Here is an 18446-nt window from a genome sequence, read left to right on the forward strand (position 1 = left end):
GTGCACAGAGTTGTGCACGCCCCAATAGTGAGTCGAAAGCTAAGGTACCGAGATTTAGCACATACATCTTGAAACACTTGCGAAAGAAGAAATCCAAACAGTACACCCGGTAGCAACAGTTAACGGGACGTGGGCACCACTGCAAGTGCGAGTTTTTGCTCAGTTGGTGCATGACGCTTTGAATCTAGCGGGTAACTGTATAGGTCGCCAGAACTACTACAGGCTGGAACATTTAATTGGAGGCTACCTTCCCAGACAAAGCGGCAATGTAGCTTTCTCAAAAATTTCGTGTCTCAATCTTTTGCTGGAAGGTGCACATGAGTTCAGGGGAAGATGCGCACTTAATGCAATGTGAAAAACTTAAGCGATAACTTCTCTTAAGTTCTGACTGGAGAGAGAGAGAGCAAACTTTCGAGGTTTGAGTATTCACAACTCAACACAAATGGGAGGGACAAAATGTGCTTCAACGTAACGAATGCAGCCTCCAGAGATTCACTCTTGGCTGCACGAATCTCCCAGGCCATGCATTAAAGGGACACTAAAGGCAAATATTAAGTCGATGTTGACTGTTGAAATAGCAGTCCAGAAACCTCGTAGTGCTGCTTTTGTGCCAAGGAAGTACTTATTTTGAAATCAAATCACGTTTTAGTGGTCCGCATCGCGTTAGCGCACTTCAAATCACTCGCCTGAAAGCGGTCTTTCTCACGTCACTGTTGCAGTGCGTAACGTTGCCCGCCTTTACTGCGCGGTGGCGTGCACTGGCGGCGTGCACCATTCGGGCATCTGGCAACATCACACGCACGCGGAATTTTGTCGAACTTTCTGTCACAGCGACATTCACGAGCGCGCAAAACACACGCGGAAGTACGCCATACCGATACTACCACTGAAACGCGACCGCGTGATCGAAACAGGGCTCCAGGCGAAGCGCAATTCGGCAAAAACGGAACCTTTGAACCACGTGCGCCGTTCCCCATGGCAATGCCGAAGAGGTTCTTTTTTCCATAAATGAAACAGAAACGAACAAGCAGCATTTTATTACGTCTCTTGATGCACGGAAGGTTCTTTTTTTATTGCAGCTACTTTGATTACGAGTGATTAATTGCAACTCTCTCAAGCCATAGGGATCATTTCCAAAATGTTCCGCTCGTGGCGCTCATCGTGAGATGCATTTAGCTTAATTTCTTGGTAAGTAGGGCACTGCTGTTGATAATATTACCGCTTTAGACATCATACATTAAGCTTTCACTCTGACATAAATTATTTGCCTTTAGTGTCCCTTTAACTCTCGATTCTGTGATAGTATTAGCCCTCAAATTAGATTTAAAGGGACAGTAAAGGCAAATAACAATTTATGTCAGAGTGAAAGGTCAATGTTTGAGGATGTCTAAAACGTCAATACAGTAGACTCTCAATAAACGAAACTCTCTTAAATGAAATTGCTGCTTAAATGGAACAACTGCCTCTAACATGATTGGTTTTGTGCTTGAATTCTGCACCCCTTTTCATCTCTCAGTAAACGAAACTCCTGTTAAATGAAACAGATTTTCCTGGTCCCTTCAGCTTTCGTTTAACAGGAGTCTACTGTATTATCAACAGCAGTGCACTCCTAACTGAAAAATTAAGGTAATTGTAGGACACAATATGCACCACCAGTTGGAAATTTTAGAATGAGCACGATGACGTCAAGAGCCCAGAGTACAATAATTCACTGGTATTCAAACTACTTGTTATAAAAAAACATTCCATGCATTACAAGACGTTACCAAATTCTGCTTGTGTGTTTCTGCTTGATTCATGGAAAAAAACTTCTTGACGTTACCATGGAGAATGGAACGGGTGGTCTGAAAGTTCCGTTATCGCCGGGCTGTGGTACGCTCACTCACGCGGTCGCGTCTCAGTGGTAGTTTCGTTATCGTGTGCTGCTGCGTGTGCTTTGCACGCTTATGAAAGTCGCTCTGACAGAAAGTTCGACAAAATGCCGGGTCCATGTGATGTCGGATGCCTGAATGGTGTACACCGTTTCAGCAGCTACAGCAAAGAAAGCAATGTGACTTCCCACTGGGTGCTGCAGAATGGCCTTCTGCGCTCGAAGTGGCCAAGTGCCGTGGCTCTGTGACAGTGTGCTAAACAACAACAAAAATCTGCTTGCGTGCTCACTGCACTTTCGTGTAGAAGATTACAAGATCGACCGCAACTTGGACAAGGCTTCCAATGTGCCCTTCAGAGCAGAAACCACAACAACGGCTGCCAAGCAGTAAATGCGGGCAACATTGGGCAAGGCAAATGATACGTCAGAAGGCCTTTTCAGGCGGGCGATTTGAAGTGCACTAATGCTGTGCGGACCACTAAACGGTGATTTTCTTTCAAAATAAACATTTTCTTCGACCTTCGGCTCGGCAGTCGAGCACTGTAACCACTAGACCACCGCGGCAGGTTATCAAGAATGCTATGCCACACCTCTTGCGCCTGTGCCGGGTACAGGCGTGCAGCAATAATGCAAGGAAAGCAGACGAGATAGATAACAATCACTGATGCGCTGTCACAGTGCTAGGCCTAATTAGCCTTACTTCATTAAGAGCCTGCAACCAAAGTTGCAGTTTCATGACAAATGGCATAAGAGCAAATTTTATGATTCAAATGTTTGTGGCAATGCACATGCAGTTCCTGCCCAATACACCATTTGGTAACTGAAACTGCAGTTGTTGCATTTTACACAAGTGCTAGGCTAATTGGTGGCAGGAATCGTGCAGGTTTTAAAAGTCAAGCATCTGGAAAATCATATGGCGACTGTTCTTTGCTGCCAAAATGTATAGTACATTCTGAGGCGTGCAGAACCAAAAATTTGCTTTGCTGTAACTGTTACCATATTAGATCCAGCATTTTCAACACTCGTGAAACAACACATGAACCAAATTTTATATTGACTTTTTTTTATATCCACGTATGTTATATGGAGGTTCGACAGCGCTAGATGCAAATTTATTCATATTTCTTGTCCACGTGCCGCAGCTAAGAATTTCGGGGCCCCCGATTTGTGTGGAAAAAATGTGTGGCCCCCACACAGTAACGTGACATTCTTCGACAGTGCAAGTTTGGACTGCGTTATTTATCTTAATTTAAAACAACAACAACAATCTATCTTCCGAATCATTCATATGACTGCCTATTTACAGCACGGTATGATGCAACAAAAACTATGTTGGGCAGTCCTGACACAAGCATCAGGGGACGCTGTGCACGTGACACATCGGCCACAATTCCACTCCCGGTTAGACCCACTAGGCAAATTCTTAAATTCTCCAGTGTGGTATTTGGTGTTTGGAGCCGCTGTAGTTTTTGCACAAAACAGCTATCGGACCAGAATGGAGCAGCATTACGAACACACGAGACAAGGAGCACTTGGCATCTGGTCTGTGCGTTCTTACTCATGTCTGTACACATTGTAGTTCTGTGCAATAACTACAGCCGACCCCAACAGTATCCGACTTGTTGCCATTGGCAGAGTCCGCAAGACGACGCACTTCACTTCATCGTCGCGCCTCCTCAGACACTGATAGTTCGGAACACGTTGAAACCGTTCTGTGCAGTGCTCAGGATGAGGCCGGGCATCTGCGGATGCCAGTGTGCTTCCTTGATGTCCTTCTGCCCCTGGTGGATGAAGAGCAACTGCGGAGGCAGCCCCTGCAGGGCCTCGTCGTCATTCTCCTCGTCCCCGGCGGTACCCTCCGCGTCGCGGTCCCGCTCGACGGCCAGGTCCCACAGGGTGAGCTGGTCGTCGCTGCCGCTGGCGCAGAAGACGGTGCTGTCTGTCGGGTGCCACTCGACGGAGGTGATCGGCGCGAGGTGGTGCTTGAAGGTGGCGACAGGGCGTCCACCCTGCAACAAGCCGAGGTGGAACGTTGCTAGCGGTTAAACGCATGAAACATCTGCAGGGACGCAAACATAATTATTGTTGGGGTTTTACGTTCCAAAACCACAATATGATTATGAGGGATGCCGTAGTGGAGGGTTCATGATGTTGATAATTTTCTATCTTGATGTTGATAATTTTCTATAACAGCTCTGCCATAATATCTGGAAAAACAGGACACTGACCTGAAAGGTCCTCAGGTCCCAAACCTTGATGGCGCCATCATCACCGCCAGACAGGAGGAAAGGCTCTTTTCGGTTCCAACTAATGACATTGACGTCGGCCTCGTGGGCATCAGCGGCCGTGAGCATGCACGCCTTGTGGGGTGCTGCACGAACGTCCCACACTCTGATGGACTTGTCGACCGAACAAGACGCCATGACCTGAAACATACATTGATTGAATGATTATTTTTGTAGAGTGTGCTAGTGTAGTGTCACGGCCCTACCATTACCAACACCGGCTGCAGCGAATGCACATGCATGAAGTTCACTGAGGTCTCGGTATTTGCCATTGCTGTCTGCAGAGTTCACCAAGACAGTGCGTGCAATATTGGGCAAAAGGAAGAAAAAATTTGTCTCACCTCCAACTAAGACAAATCAGAGACAGATGAATATTAAACACTTTCACAGCTCAGTGAAACCATCTCTTAATTCTAACAAAGTCAGAACAAAAAGCTAATGTAAACAATAATAAATATTGCTCATACATTGTGACCAGCAGAAGATGAGACTATGTGAAGCCTGCTTTTATGCCTTATTTCTCGCCCTTGCGTTGACGAACAGGTGGCACGTCTGACTACAGCAGGCAGTCTGAATACCGAGACCTCTGTAAATCCCATGCATGGACAATTGTGATATAGTTGCAATGAAAACTCTATGCTAAAGTGCTTCAGTGTGTCACGGTCAATGACAGACTCTGAGTTGCTAAATGTCGCTGCAACCCTGGGGCTATGGCAGACTCTGTCATGACACGGCAATCACTGCTTTGAGTTGAACCAACTTAAGTTCTTTAAAGGCCAACCTGCAATGAAGCTTTACTCACATGGTGCGATTGATTGAAACTACTCACATGGCCCTTTCCCTTGGCACTCGCACCACAACTAATAAATGATGCACAATCAATTACACCTGAACACCAAGTTTCTCACCGTGGCTTCGTTGGGAGACCACTGGATGTCTTCGACTGATGCCGTGTGCGCCGTGTAAGGTCGCTGGTCGACGTGCCAGCTGCCTTCCTGCGGCTTCCACAGGTGGATGCTCTTGAGGCAATCGCCGGTCGCTAACACACCTGCAAGGTATAACATGTCGTCTTTTTTACCTATTTTGCCTACCTATAGTTGGGTATCATATAATAGCGAAACAAAACAGGTGCACAGAAAGATGCACACAGGACGACCTCTAGCGGTCATACTGTGTGCATCTTTCTGTGGCCCTGTTTCATTCCGCTATGATATGTATACAAGTCAAAACCAACTAGCCCTAATTGCAGCGTTGAGGGTATCTTAAGTTCATAGAGGCCCTGCCCAGATGACCGAAGCGCAGTGGCCGATCGCTTCTGCAGCTAAAGTCCTGCTCATGCACTCAGCAATGTTCTCCGAAGGTGGAGTACCAGCCACCATGTTCATGACGTCAGTTTGGAGTGTGTGCCCTTAAGTACTGACACCTTTTTTCAAAGGCGAGTTTACTCCGCCATACAAATCTGTATGCAGAGACAGCAAGTGTGAAGCTCAGCAAATGCTGATGAGATACTTTATTTTGATATTAAAGTACATTTTTCCATGGCACACCTATCGACATCGACACTACCTTGACGTTAGGCTACAGTACTGGTGACATCACGCAGCAGGTACGCCAGGTACCAAAACTTCCATAATGGCTGCTTGTGCATCGCCAACAGAGCCAAGCTGCAGAGCAGCCATGGAAACATCACAATGTCTTGGCATGAACATGTGACGAGAAGCTCGTACCATGTTGTGATGTCAGGGACCGAAACTAGCTTTTATAAACATACTGTAATTACTTTTTCGGGGGGCACTCATGCATAGGACTTTCTAGGCTCTTGAGGGCTTGGCCTTTCATTTGATGCAAGAAAACGACAACTGAAAATTTTCGTGTCAGTGCCCCTTTAAGTGCAGGCTTGTGTGCATCCACCTTTAAGGAGGAAATGCTGCAGACTTCTAAAGTTGCCTGCGACTATAGCTTGGGCCTTTTCTAGGGCCCCCCCCAGCAGTGTGTATAATAACTACAATAAATAAATATCAGTGCTGGGAATGCCTTCCAGCATTTTGGAGAAGATATTGGAGCAGGCAAAATCTGCTTTTGGAGCAGCTACCCCTGTGTTTGGTAGAGGAACATGCTTTTCATGAAACACACAGAGGAAGAAATTTTAGCTTCAATTTAGTTTAATTTTCCCTCAGTTTACGTAATCAAATCTACATAGGCAGCAATCCCACAGAATAAGCACAAAGAAAAAGTAAACAAAAGTAGGATTATGTACAGAAGCGATGGCACAAAATAGTGAAGGATCTTGCACCAACAAGCTGGCTGCAGCATGAAAACTGTTCAGAGCAACACACAAATATATATATATATATATATATATATATATATATATACATTAAATTAAAACGCAGTTACGACCACGAATCCCCAACCGAGTCCCACAGAACATAATGCCTTCGCTGACCGCTTAAGCCATGGTGGTTCATCCTACACACGCCGATTAGTACGTACACTACGTACCACGATAACCTTTTGCGCCATAACAGTTTACTGCGCCACTGAATTTGCCATTGCCACAATGTTTTCCGTCTTTCAGAGAATTGCGGATATCTGTCGATAAATAATTCCTACTTCCGCGCGATTGCGGCGAAGCCTTTGCGGCTAAGCGTAGGGAAAGAAGGAAGGCAAGGTGGCGGCAACTGATGAACACGCCAGTATGACTTATCGCAGACAACCTTGTTGCAGTATTTTCAGCTACGTTCTCAGGCACGCATGTCGCATGTCGCATAGCACTATTTTAAGCCTACCGCACGCTATTAGCCGCCAATCCCCGCTGCTCGTTGTGCGGGACCACGGTCAAGCGCGCACTGCTTTGTAGAAACGAAAACAGCTCGTTCTTGCAGGTCGTGCCCCTGAAACCTCGCTGCATTGACACTATTATGATAAACACACGTGCAACGTTTATAGAATCAGGTCAGTTGCAAAACTGAGCGATGTTGCGCGGCGCCGCCGCCATCAGCGACAGATGTGGCGCTGCTGTCGCAACAGGATTCACTCACTCCACTCTCTTCAGCAAGCGTTGCGGCGCATCGCTTCAGTATCCGTGGAGGCTGCTTTCTGTGCGAACAGCTTGGCGTTTTCTGTTGTGCTTCGGACATGCTGCGTGTCTTCACCATGCCGACATGTTCTGTTCCGAGACACCCCGACATTTCTTTTGTGCCTAGGGTTACCAACTCTTCAATGAAGGGAGTCGGGGGAGGGGGGGGGGGTCCATTTTTTCGGCCTCTTCAGCTGGCTACGTGCTGCTCGCAACACTTCCTCTTGCTGGAGAATGTATCCGTAAAAGTTGTCACGTTTCGCACAGAAGTTCAGACAAAGTAACTGAAGCCCTTCGCAGCCACCGCTAGCCACCGCAACATTGCTTCGTGCGTGCTATTCGTGAGAACTTTGTGTTCTGGAGCGTGACGCGCGTTGTCGGGCGTGCGTTGGATCACATAAAAGATAAGAATTAAGGTTGAAATCGCCAGCGGAAAGGAGCCTCGTCGAAGATTGCGTCCCAAAGATATTCCTGAACTTGCCTTGATTTGAGTGATTCTAAAAATTGTGCTGTAAATAATTTTTTACAGTTAATTAGAGCTGTCTTGATAAGGTTTAATGCCTGAGACTGTAACTATAAGTTGTGCCGTTTGTGTGCATCACACCATACATGCAATATCTGAAAAATTGTTTCTCTGCATTGCGTGCGAAAAATAAATACAATTTTTCTTTCTGTAGCAGGACTGAAATTGTGGCATGCAGTACACACACGGCGATTTTACCACTCAGTAATTACAAGTAACGACAGCTGCGGTACAGAGTGAAAACTCCTCACTTCAAAAAAGTGAAAGTGAAGAATTGTCGGAAAAAAATAGCGCGAAAAACTACGGAGCACCAGAAAAAGGATTACACAAACAACAGCGCTGACTTACACGCAATACTTGCACAGTCCAAAACGAAAAGATATAAGTACCAACACGCCCAAGCATCCGCGTTAGCTAAATAATTACGCTACGAGAATGCGCCATATAGTTAATTTCTTATAGTGTAATGGACAGACTCGTATGCTATGCTATCAAGCGTCAGTTATCTTGGACAGTCTTGAAAGACATAGCTTTACTGACTTTGTCTTAGCGCTGCTAAATATTACTGAGTTTTACATTGCAGCGGCAGCGAAACGAAAAATCACGATAATATAGAGTCGGCGAGTAAACAACCGAGCCCTTTCTGAACGACTGCCCCGGCGTTTGCCACGCAGACTACGCGTTTTCGTCTGCTAGCGGAAGCTTGTTGCGCCGCCAGCGCCACCAAACCGGAAGCTGTCCTGGCACCGTGCGACGGGTTGGCTGACGCGGGGTGTTTTGCAACTTACCTGGTTCTATAAACGTTGCACACGTGTACGGCACAGCAAGCGTAGCGCTGTTGTAACCATACTGCGCGCTTATATTAGGCGACAACCCAAACGTGCCTCCATCCACTGCCAGGACCGCTAGAGCATCGAGGAGTGCGCATTGCTTGCAGAAAGCTAACGTTGTGGCCTGGTTGCGGCACTGCAGTGTTGCCACTGATATTGAAATGGATTGCGTCGGCTGTCACAACAGCTGGGGCGCTAGTGGCGCCATTAAGAAATGCAGCAGCGCAAGTGTACAAGATGGCGACCATGACGTACTTCCGCTCACAAAGTGCACTGTCCGCGAAACATTAGTTTCGGTTCCAAAAACCATGTTTTGGCGCAGCAGTGGTGCAAATTAGGCAAAAAAGGCCCTTTTGGAGCAGTATGGAGCAGTAATTTCCAGTTTGCACAGATTGGCGCAATTTGCACAGGTTACCTACCACTGAAATACTGTCACAAACTGAAAATCCTGGCACTGTCAGCAATCCCTTGTGTAGCCCATTGTTAGCCAGCGCCTGTGTAAAATCACTTTAATGTTCTGCTGCAAAGATTCAAGACATTTCTGCATTAACTGCTTCTGAGCATAAGGGCCGATCCTGCCAAGACTTGGGGCAAGGTCTCGTCTAAGCAACAAGCAAGCGAGCCCACCAACCTGGTTTGGTCGGCGACCAGTCAACTGCATAGCCCTCAGCCAAGTGACCTCCAAAGTTGAAGATTGGTTTGGGAGCCTCATGGTTGCGCACATACGACGACATGGCCGAAGGATGGTCGAGCACGTGCAGTGGCCGAGCGAGGTCCCACAAGTAGACGCGACGGTTTTCCGACCACGACGCTGCCAGGGTCTTGTCGCCGACCTTGGCAACCTGTGATAATGCCACTAATTAATAATAATTTCCGGGGTGTTGCATGCTAAAAGCATGGTATGATGATGAGACATGACATAGCTGAGGACTCTGGATTAATTTTCACTGTAATTATTTCAGAGAATGAGCTAAAGTATTTTTAAACCTCTTCATATCATGCTATAATAATACAGTCGAACCCACACATAACGAATTGCTGTGTACATCGGACAATTATAAAATCCCCTTGAAATATTTTCTATATATATCCGAAGTCAAGATGGGAGCCAACAGATGGATACACGGAGTGGGATAGGTTGAACAAACAGGAGAAAGTGCCTCAGACAGGCTGGCCGACGTTTCGATAGGAGGACCTATCTTTGTCAAAGGCGCCTTGTCATCCTTGGCGTGTTAGTTTTAAGGGGTTACAAGGCGCCTTTGACAAAGATAGGTCCTCCTATCGAAACGTCGGCCAGGCTGTCTGAGGCACTTTCTCCTGTTCATTAAACCTATCCCATTTCTATATATATATTTTATATATCAAATTACCTATATAAACATCTTCCTTGTCATCCCCTTCACATTCGATATATCCAGGTTCAGCTGTAGATTCAAGCAGTGCCACGTCGGCTTGAACAAATTGGAAAGGCTCGATACACAGTGGTTGCCAGACCTTTCCTTCTCACCCGTTGACAAGGCCTACAACGTACTACTACACTCAACATTTGCAATCAAGAAGCACTTGCTCAAACCACATCGCAGAGGGAGATGGGTGGCACAATACGACAAACCTCGTGTATTTAGATTTAGGAAGGTGTTATAGCAACCGAGATCGTTGAATTTAATCCCGAACCTCTGCTACAGTGTCCTTTGGCAACCCACATGCTATTTTTCTAGAAGGCTGAACTCAAAGAATTATTTTTTAAAAAAGATTTTCTCACACACACGTCCTTTAAAGGGGCCCTGCAACACAAGTTAAGCGTGTCGTTTTCATCGCTTCTTCTGGATCTCTGGAGTGCACCGATATCGTTGTGCAAGTGGCAACGCCGAAAACAAAGCTGCTGTAATTTTATTTCAACAGAGAAACCACCTTGATTTCGAACTATAGCGACACACAACAGCTATTTTTGTGATCGGAAGTGACGTTTCATCCCGTGGCTGTGACGACAAAGGGCGGGTGTTTTGACTGGCTTGACACAACAAGCCACATGTAATATATTCATATGGTCCCAGCATATGGTCCACACTATTGTGCACTAAAAGTTATAAAGGCACTTGTTATACTTCCTCTGATACAAAAGGATTTCTGTTTTTAAAGATCAAAACATGAAAACAAGTGCAAGGCAACGTTAGGTGCGCTGCGCAACAGCCACCACGTGGCGAGATTTCCGGTATGTCTCTATATAAGAGGCGCACGGTGATTGGAACAAGCCGTTGACATCAGTGGCAGAGTGAAATGCAAAAGGAAATGTTTTTGCTCGTCGTCAGCTGGGGTTTTGAAGTTTGAAGACTAATAACTTCCGTTCCCGTGCACCGATTTTGATCATTCTTTTTGCGTTCATCTCAGTATTCAACACTACACACACTCCAGTGCTGCAGAAGGCAAGCAAAAAAACGTTGCAGGGCCCCTTTAAGGCACATTTACCCCTTCACTCGTATCTACTCTAGAGTTACTCAAATATGCAGACTAACCAAAGAGGCTTTCCAAACAAGATTACAAAGGCACGCACCCTGACACGGTTGACGCAGCCGTTGTGTGGGACCAGAGCAGTTTCCAGCTCCGGCTTGGAGTCTTCGTCGTCGCTGTCCGAGCTGTCCTCATCATCGCCAGCGTCCTTTTGAGATGCCTCTTTGTTTCGACTCAGGTTGCTGCATGGTGAGGAATGAATGCCACGTTAGCGCTAATGCTGCCAACACAGTAACTGTCGGACACAACCTTAAAGGAAACCAACAGCCAATGAGGCCAAGGAACGTATAGGGGACGTTATTTGTAGTCTTTTAGCTATACTGTAGTAATTATGATATAAATGCGAAGAAATTAAAGCGGTCGAAAGGACAACTTGTCACCGGCAGGGACCGAACCTGCAACCTTCGGATAAAGCGCCCGATATGCTCTACCATTTGAGCTACGGCTGTGGTCGTCCTCTCGTCCACCTTATCGGGTATTTATGTGCATGTAAGCCTGGGAGTGTGTCCACGTAAACCTTTTCATTCACTTTAATTTCTTCACAGTTATTACATAATTACAATACAGCTTGAGGACTACCAAATAACATCCCTTATACCTTTCTCAGCCTCATTGTCTGTTGGTTTTCATTAAAGGGGTACTGACACAAAATTTCGCAGCCGAGATAGCCTGCGGGATCGATTCCCGTGAACATGCGTATATCATCTGCAAAATATCAACAGCGAATATAGCTCAGAACGTATTTTAAATTAATTTTGAAGTTTGCGTGAGCGATCGACACTCTCGGGATATTGACACCCTCAGAGGTGACCCTTGGTGACTGCCTACTTCCCTCACGTGACCACGCTGCAACAAGTTATGATGACGTCACATCCGCCATACTTTTTATGCCGCGTTCGCTCCAACAGCCTACTTCTGGCAGCTGCTCGCAAACCGGGCAGAAGCGTGTCACAGTTCTGTGTGCTGATGTGATCGAGTGCTGCACCTGCTACGTGGTGATAGTTGCACCCGGAGGCTTGTAGTTTTTGAAACCGAAACTGGCACTGTTCGGTAATGAGGAGCCTGTATTTATTTATCTGTCACGCGCTGCAGCAAACGATGTGCCATGTTATGACTAACAGGCACCCAGCAACACATTGCAGCAAAAAAAACGCGAAGCCAAAATTTGTGTCAGTACCCCTTCAAGGTTGTGTCTAAAAAAGAAAAATTAACCCTTAAAATTCTCTTTCTTTCGTTCAACGTAACTGCCAGTTACGTCAACTGCAGCGTAACAACTGCTAGCTACATATTTAAACGAGAGCAGCCATTAATGCAACTGTTGGCAAGTGGGTCAGTCTCTCTTACTCTATGATATGGTGATCCATGCCAAGGGTGATGCAAAGTTACCAGAGTGACATGCATGCACAAGGAAAAGCAAACCCACTCACCTCATCTTCATCACCATGAGGTGATTCAAGTGCGACCGCTCCGCCTGGGTGCCGGAGGTAAGGTAGCAGGTGAGAGGGAACCGATCCGCCCGGTCGTCACCCAGGTTGTCCTTGATGATGTCAAAGCTCAGACAAGGCGCAACTGTAAAGAAATTAAGTGTCATCAGAGTCATCAAGCTGTAAACATCCTGATGGCAATGTGAACACCATCCATGACACTGGATAGTAGTGCAAACGCCCGCCCTTCTTTTCTTATTTTGACACGATAAGGCGAGAGTAGCCGGATCATGTGACAGTTGTGACTTTTATATGTAAGCTTTCCTTTCAATAAATCGCAGTTGCAAGTCAGCACCTGTGTTGTTTGTGTGTTTTTTCTAGTGTCTGTGTTCATGTGCGCACCTTATCCTGTCAAAATGAACATGTAGTAACTAGCACAATTAGCTGTGCTTCTTTTCTTAGGCTGGTTATAATTTAAGCAGTTTGGCAGCAGTGTTTAGCCACATCTACGTGAATCTGACAGTCACTAATTGCATGTCTTATTGCCGCCACGGCAAGGTACTACAGCACGAGAGCGTTTACATGCGATACCTCTTCCTTCAAGCGTTTTTCAGAATGCACATTTTGATGGTAACCAACAAGCATGCACTGTCAGCTGTATCAACGTTCCTGTTGACTGGCATTTCCATGCATCGTACAAGTCGACTCATCCACCTTTATCGACCTTCTCCTGGCACATTAATGCGATTTGGTTTCCTAGCACGTTGCCACTGTAGAAACGGATACGATGCTCTACGATCATGGTGCAATGTGCCGCGTTTCGCATGCATATGAGCGCAGCTTTTTACCTTAACTACGTGCTTATGTAATATGACAGTGACACTATCCCGTCTGAAATCGACACCCTCTCAAGCAACGGTATACATTAAATGGCTGTGTAGGATTTCAATGAGGCAGTGAAGTGGTGCTGTTAAATCCGAGCCAAGAACTTTCTGAGCTCTTCCTTTAGCTCAGTGCAATGCACTTGATAACATTGCAGCGTTAAGGTGTTCATGTTAAAAGCCGTGCAATCGAAGTAGACTGGCAAGTGAGGCAATTGTACTTTCACAGGCTTCGGTTGCTAACCAATATCGGAGAATGCAGAAGATAACAGGAGAACTTGCGTCTGGCCTAGTTGGTGCTTACTCGTTTGACATCTTGACGGCACAAAAAAGGCGAGGACAGAAGGTACGACCTGTGTTGTCCGTGTTACCGATCGTGTTGTCTACCTCCTACTGTCCTCGTTTTTTTTTCTTTTTTTTTTTTTTGCGGTCAAGATGTCAAACAAAAGCAGAAGATAACGACAACCATGACTTGGGGAAGCAGGTCTCGAATGCGTGATCAAAAGCGCTGTGGGGGCGACACCATGTGATTCACAGTTGAACTACAGTGCATAAAATCGCCATCACAGTGGTACGTTATGCGTGTGGCTCTTTGCAACTAGGCTTTCGTGCTTCGGCGGCAACATATGCCATGATTGTACGGTGGCTCTCTTCTTCAATTATCTTTCGAAGATTAAAAAACCAAAGAACAAGTGTGCTCACACTTCGTGGTTAAGAGAACCTCCACAAGATGTTACAACCATCGCTGCTGTTGTGCTATTCTCACACATGCTTCCGACGTGCCAGCATTCAGGGGAATGCACAAAGGTTCCAAAAGCTAAATGTTAGGTTGTGCTCATGCAATTGATCTGATTCATGCTTTCGCTTATTTGCAAGCGCAATCCTGGCCAATCATTCGCTTGCTCTCGCGTGATTGGCCCGAAACGCTCTTTTACTCGCGAAAAGGTTCGCAAGTAAAAGTCAGTCATGTGAAAAGGTTCGCTTTACAAGCAGTTATAAGATATCAGTAAGACGTTCTGGTGGGCTAGTTGGTTCATAGCTTTTAGACGTCATCAAACTGTACGAAAAGACGAGTACACGAGTAAGAAACTTCTGTGTGTTTCTTACTTGTGTCCTGCTTTCAGCACGAAGTGCCAGTAGCCTGCGTGTTGACTGCTGCTACCAGTAAAGGGCCTCAAAAAAAAAATCAAGGCAGCCTTGCACTAGTGGTGCCAAGCCTGAAGGAAGTGTGCAGCTGGGCGGCCTGCGTTGATCTTCTTTCACCGTTTTTGCATCTCTTTTTTTTTTGTCTGTTTATTTCTATTTCTGTCTTTCTTTCACTATCTCTTTCTCACTCTTTCTAATCTTCTCTCTTTCTGTCTTGCGCTCTCTTTTTTGTGTCTGTTTCTTTCTATATCTTTATATATATATATATATATATATATATATATATATATATATATATATATATATATATATATATATATATATATATATATATAAAATCTATATCTTCTATATCTTATCAGTTATTGCATCCCACGCCGTACAAATCGGCACACGTGTTCTGGGAGCGAAGGAGAATATGAAGAAGCGGAATTTAAAAGGAACGCGTGCCGTTCCACGATAACAGTTTTCCGTTTGCTCTGCGCGGACTAACGGTCGGCTTACACAGCGGAACTGTTTAGAAATTCAACAAACTTGTGGTGGCCTGGTGGTAGACGACGTAGGCCGACTGATCGCACTCCAGTTCCTCGCCGTCCTCGTTCGACGTAGTGGTACCGGGCACGTAAACGCGACGCTCGGCCGCGCCGGCACCTGTGGCAGCGACGTTGCCTCCGTCCGACATGTCGTCGTCGTCTTCCACGTCGCCGTCCTCCATGTCTTCGAAGTCGGAGTCCGAGTTCGGTGCGTCCCCGGCTTCGTCCGCCATCGTTTGTTGCTGGCAGCGGCCGCCTTTTGCTAGATTGCGCTTACGCTACGCGAGATGCGTGCGCGAAAGACAGCGGCGCACATGTGAATCAAGCAATGGCGGCGCCCATGAAGTGATGTCTGTGTCGGTCCGAATAGCGCATGCTGTTGGAGGCAAAGGTGTGAGATGTTGAGCAAGCTCGAACTTGTTCATAATGCTGAACAGCTTATATGACAAGAGACGGCTGTCCTGCTTTTTTTTAACCGTTCCTTGTCATTTGCGCTGTTTAGCATTATAGAGGCAAAGTCTTCAATAATTATTTAAATATAACGACCATGACGTCATTTTGAAAAGAAAAGTGTAGCCTTAGAGATTGGTAATGTAGTAGAAGTTCTTGGGACATCTTGGCGACTGCGGTACACAACAGCATAGCTTTAGGATTTGCGATTGTCACAAAAAGAAAACCGTGGCTACGTTCATTTGATTGTTCATTCCTAGTAAAACCCTACTGAGTAATTTCCACATATGTGGTTCCGGAACCTGCATTGTTCAAATGAATGGCCTTTGGGACTCGTTCCGTCACTGTGAAGCAACCGTAGCAACAGGATTAACAAAATGTTGGAGCAAACAGTTTGTAAGCATCTTTTTTTTTTTTTTTCAGTCAATCCTGCTGTGTCTCCATCTCTTGGGTAAAATGTCGCGCGAGGAGAGTTCCGAACGTGTAGTTGTATTGGACCGAACTTCCTCAGTTTTGTTTACGAGAGAATTATTTGTTCGATATGCCAAAGGAATCGTCAAATAAAATCTGACATTCACTTACTTTATGCGCATAGTGTCTGTGGCGGTTAGAACCATAAGTAGAACACCTAGAGACATCTGGCCTGCTAGCTCAGTCGGTTAGAGCGTCGTGCTAATAACGCGAAGGTCGTAGGTTCGATCCCTGCGCAGGCCAATTTTTTTTTTGCTTATACATACTTTTTTTTTTCTGCTTTAACTCTTTGGATATTTGATCACTGCTCTTCCATTTACGCGTTATAATTTCTAAAAAACTGAATACCATCTCTTTGCTCTTTGTTCCATTGCGCCACTGTGCATGTTCCCTTCCGTATGCGCGTTCGAGTCTATTTCACCACAATTTTTTGCATTGCTTACATTGTATGGAGACTTGTACATATAAAATAATACCAACTGGGGTGTGGAATGCAGGAAAAAAAACCGCGAATCAAACGCAGCTTGCCTGGCCCTGCATTCCGGCAAAACAAGGCAGAGGAGTGGCCGGTACGTGGTGATCAAGCGCTCATATATAACGTAACACGTGTAAAAGTATACATTCAAATTTGGCACAATAAAGAAGACAGCAGTACACAAAATAAATGCAAACGATTCAAATAAAAAAAAGCACGCAATAACAGCGGATGCGGCAACGTGAAAATTTTCACTGCTATTGGGGCAGATGCGAAATGAATCGGGAAATTCAAGAATACAATTTTTCAGTGTCATGCCAATATATTATAACGTATGAGTGCATGTTTGGCATTGATGTCAAGATAATAAGCTAAACATATCTTTTCGCGAGGGAAGGCGCAGTCGCTCTATTAAAAAAATTATTGAGGATGTGGGGTATAGTGTATTTTAACATTATAGGAACCATAATTTTTTAGGTCAAGTTATACATAAAAAATAAACTAGCCCTCCTCACCGTCTTAAGGCATTCTCTGAAATTCTCATCATGATTATAAACGTCGTAGGTCTAGTCCCGACCAGTTTTAGATTCCTGCATGATATGGCCGTGATATGGCCGTCATCGGCCAGATCAGAGGATCAATTTTCTTATCACTTCATACACTGCTTTTGTTTTCTATTCGTATGCATCGTTATGAATTAAGTTAATCAATAGGCATCGTAAAGAATTTGCTGTGCTGGTCAGCGCTAGACCGCTACAATAATTCACCACGTATACATTCTCAGCCCTAGCAAAAATGCCAATAGGATTTCCTATTGGTCCAATAGGAAATCACTATTGGTTCTATAGGACATCTATTGGAGCTGTATTGGTTGTATAAGACTTCTATGGGTACCAATAGACACCAACAGCCACCACCTAATGGTGTCTTATTAGACCAATAGAAGTTGTATTGGTCAAATAGGGGCTGCCTTTTGGTGTCTTATTGGACCAATAGGAGTTGTATTGGTCAAATCGGTGCTGCCTATCGGTGACTTATTGGGCCAATAGGAGTTGTATTGGTCAAATAAGTACTCCTATTGGTTTCTTAATGTACTAACAGAAGATGTATAAGGCCAACAGGAGTTTTATTGTTCAAACAGCTACCGCCTATTGGTAGCTGTTTGTAACATCTTATGACTGATTGAGCGCGTCGGACCCGATCCCGATCAAATTTCTTGATCATGATTGGCTATATACGCAAGCTGCAGACGGGATCAATTCACTTTTGATAAGTCTGATCCCGATTGAGCTTAATCGTACACCGTGAGACACCGTGTGCAGTTAGCAACTCACGCGACTAAAAGAGTTATATAAAAAGGCTGCGTGTCGACCACGGCGGTACGGTGTCTCCGTACATGCCGTGCGGTAAACGGGCACTATAGTAAAACACACTAAAGAAGAACTTGCGAAGGAATCGACAACACAGACACCACAGAATAATAATAAAGAAACCGCCATGAGATCACAACCGGCATAGAACCAGCCAGGTGACGAACAAAAAAAAAAAAAGTGAGACGGTGCGCGGCAGTGCGCGGCGTGGCGACGCTGCATGTGTGAACATTTTTTTTTTACACGTGCTAAGCTTTAAGATAAGCTTTGGATAATATGTAAAGTTTATAACTATTTATGCTAAGCAATATAAGTAGTGCTGTAAAGATACAGGAGAAAGAATTGTGGATCTGCAAACGCGACCGACCGTGCGTTTGGCGCGCCATCCGCGCTCGGCCGATACGAAGACAAGCCCAGCCTGCGGCCAAGCTAAGCCAAAACGTTGTGTCTGTCGCCATAGCGCGCGCTTTGTGTGATCTCGATGCTTCACGTAAGCCTGCTTACACGATGTTTGCTTTAGTGTGCTTCCGCGACGATAACGTGAAGACTGTGTTCAGCGTGCACCAGATGGAGACGTTCTGAGCCATAAATGTCTTGGATT

General features: G+C 45.4%; 1 protein-coding gene and 1 non-coding gene across 2 annotated transcripts; one reads left to right on the plus strand and one right to left on the minus strand.

Moving 5' to 3' along the window:
- Positions 1 to 2916: 2916 nt before the first annotated feature.
- Positions 2917 to 15421, minus strand: LOC119399960 (glutamate-rich WD repeat-containing protein 1). The gene is made up of 7 exons (XM_037666865.2): positions 15081 to 15421; positions 12523 to 12664; positions 11139 to 11277; positions 9219 to 9429; positions 5064 to 5203; positions 4099 to 4296; positions 2917 to 3879 (listed from the first exon to the last, which is right to left on the minus strand). The coding sequence occupies exons 1-7, from the start codon at positions 15310 to 15312 to the stop codon at positions 3547 to 3549; spliced, it is 1395 nt and encodes a 464-aa protein (XP_037522793.1). The 5' UTR covers positions 15313 to 15421; the 3' UTR covers positions 2917 to 3546.
- A 748-nt stretch (positions 15422 to 16169) lies between these two features.
- On the plus strand, positions 16170 to 16243 carry Trnai-aau (transfer RNA isoleucine (anticodon AAU)). The gene has a single exon. It is a non-coding gene; the product is annotated as a tRNA-Ile (tRNA).
- Positions 16244 to 18446: the final 2203 nt, after the last annotated feature.

The sequence above is a fragment of the Rhipicephalus sanguineus genome, chromosome 7, assembly GCF_013339695.2.
Source record: "Rhipicephalus sanguineus isolate Rsan-2018 chromosome 7, BIME_Rsan_1.4, whole genome shotgun sequence".
Lineage (NCBI taxonomy): Eukaryota > Metazoa > Arthropoda > Arachnida > Ixodida > Ixodidae > Rhipicephalus > Rhipicephalus sanguineus.

What these genes read in the sequence shown, in the direction of transcription:
- LOC119399960 (XM_037666865.2), bottom strand. Translation starts at nt 15,312, where the DNA reads ATGGCGGACGAAGCCGGGGACGCACCGAACTCGGACTCCGACTTCGAA. An exon ending in CTCATGGTGATGAAGATGAG is followed by an intron (nt 11,278 to 12,522) that starts GTGAGTGGGTTT and finishes CTCACCATGCAG; the next exon opens with CAACCTGAGTCGAAACAAAG. An exon ending in GCTGCGTCAACCGTGTCAGG is followed by an intron (nt 9,430 to 11,138) that starts GTGCGTGCCTTT and finishes GCATTATCACAG; the next exon opens with GTTGCCAAGGTCGGCGACAA.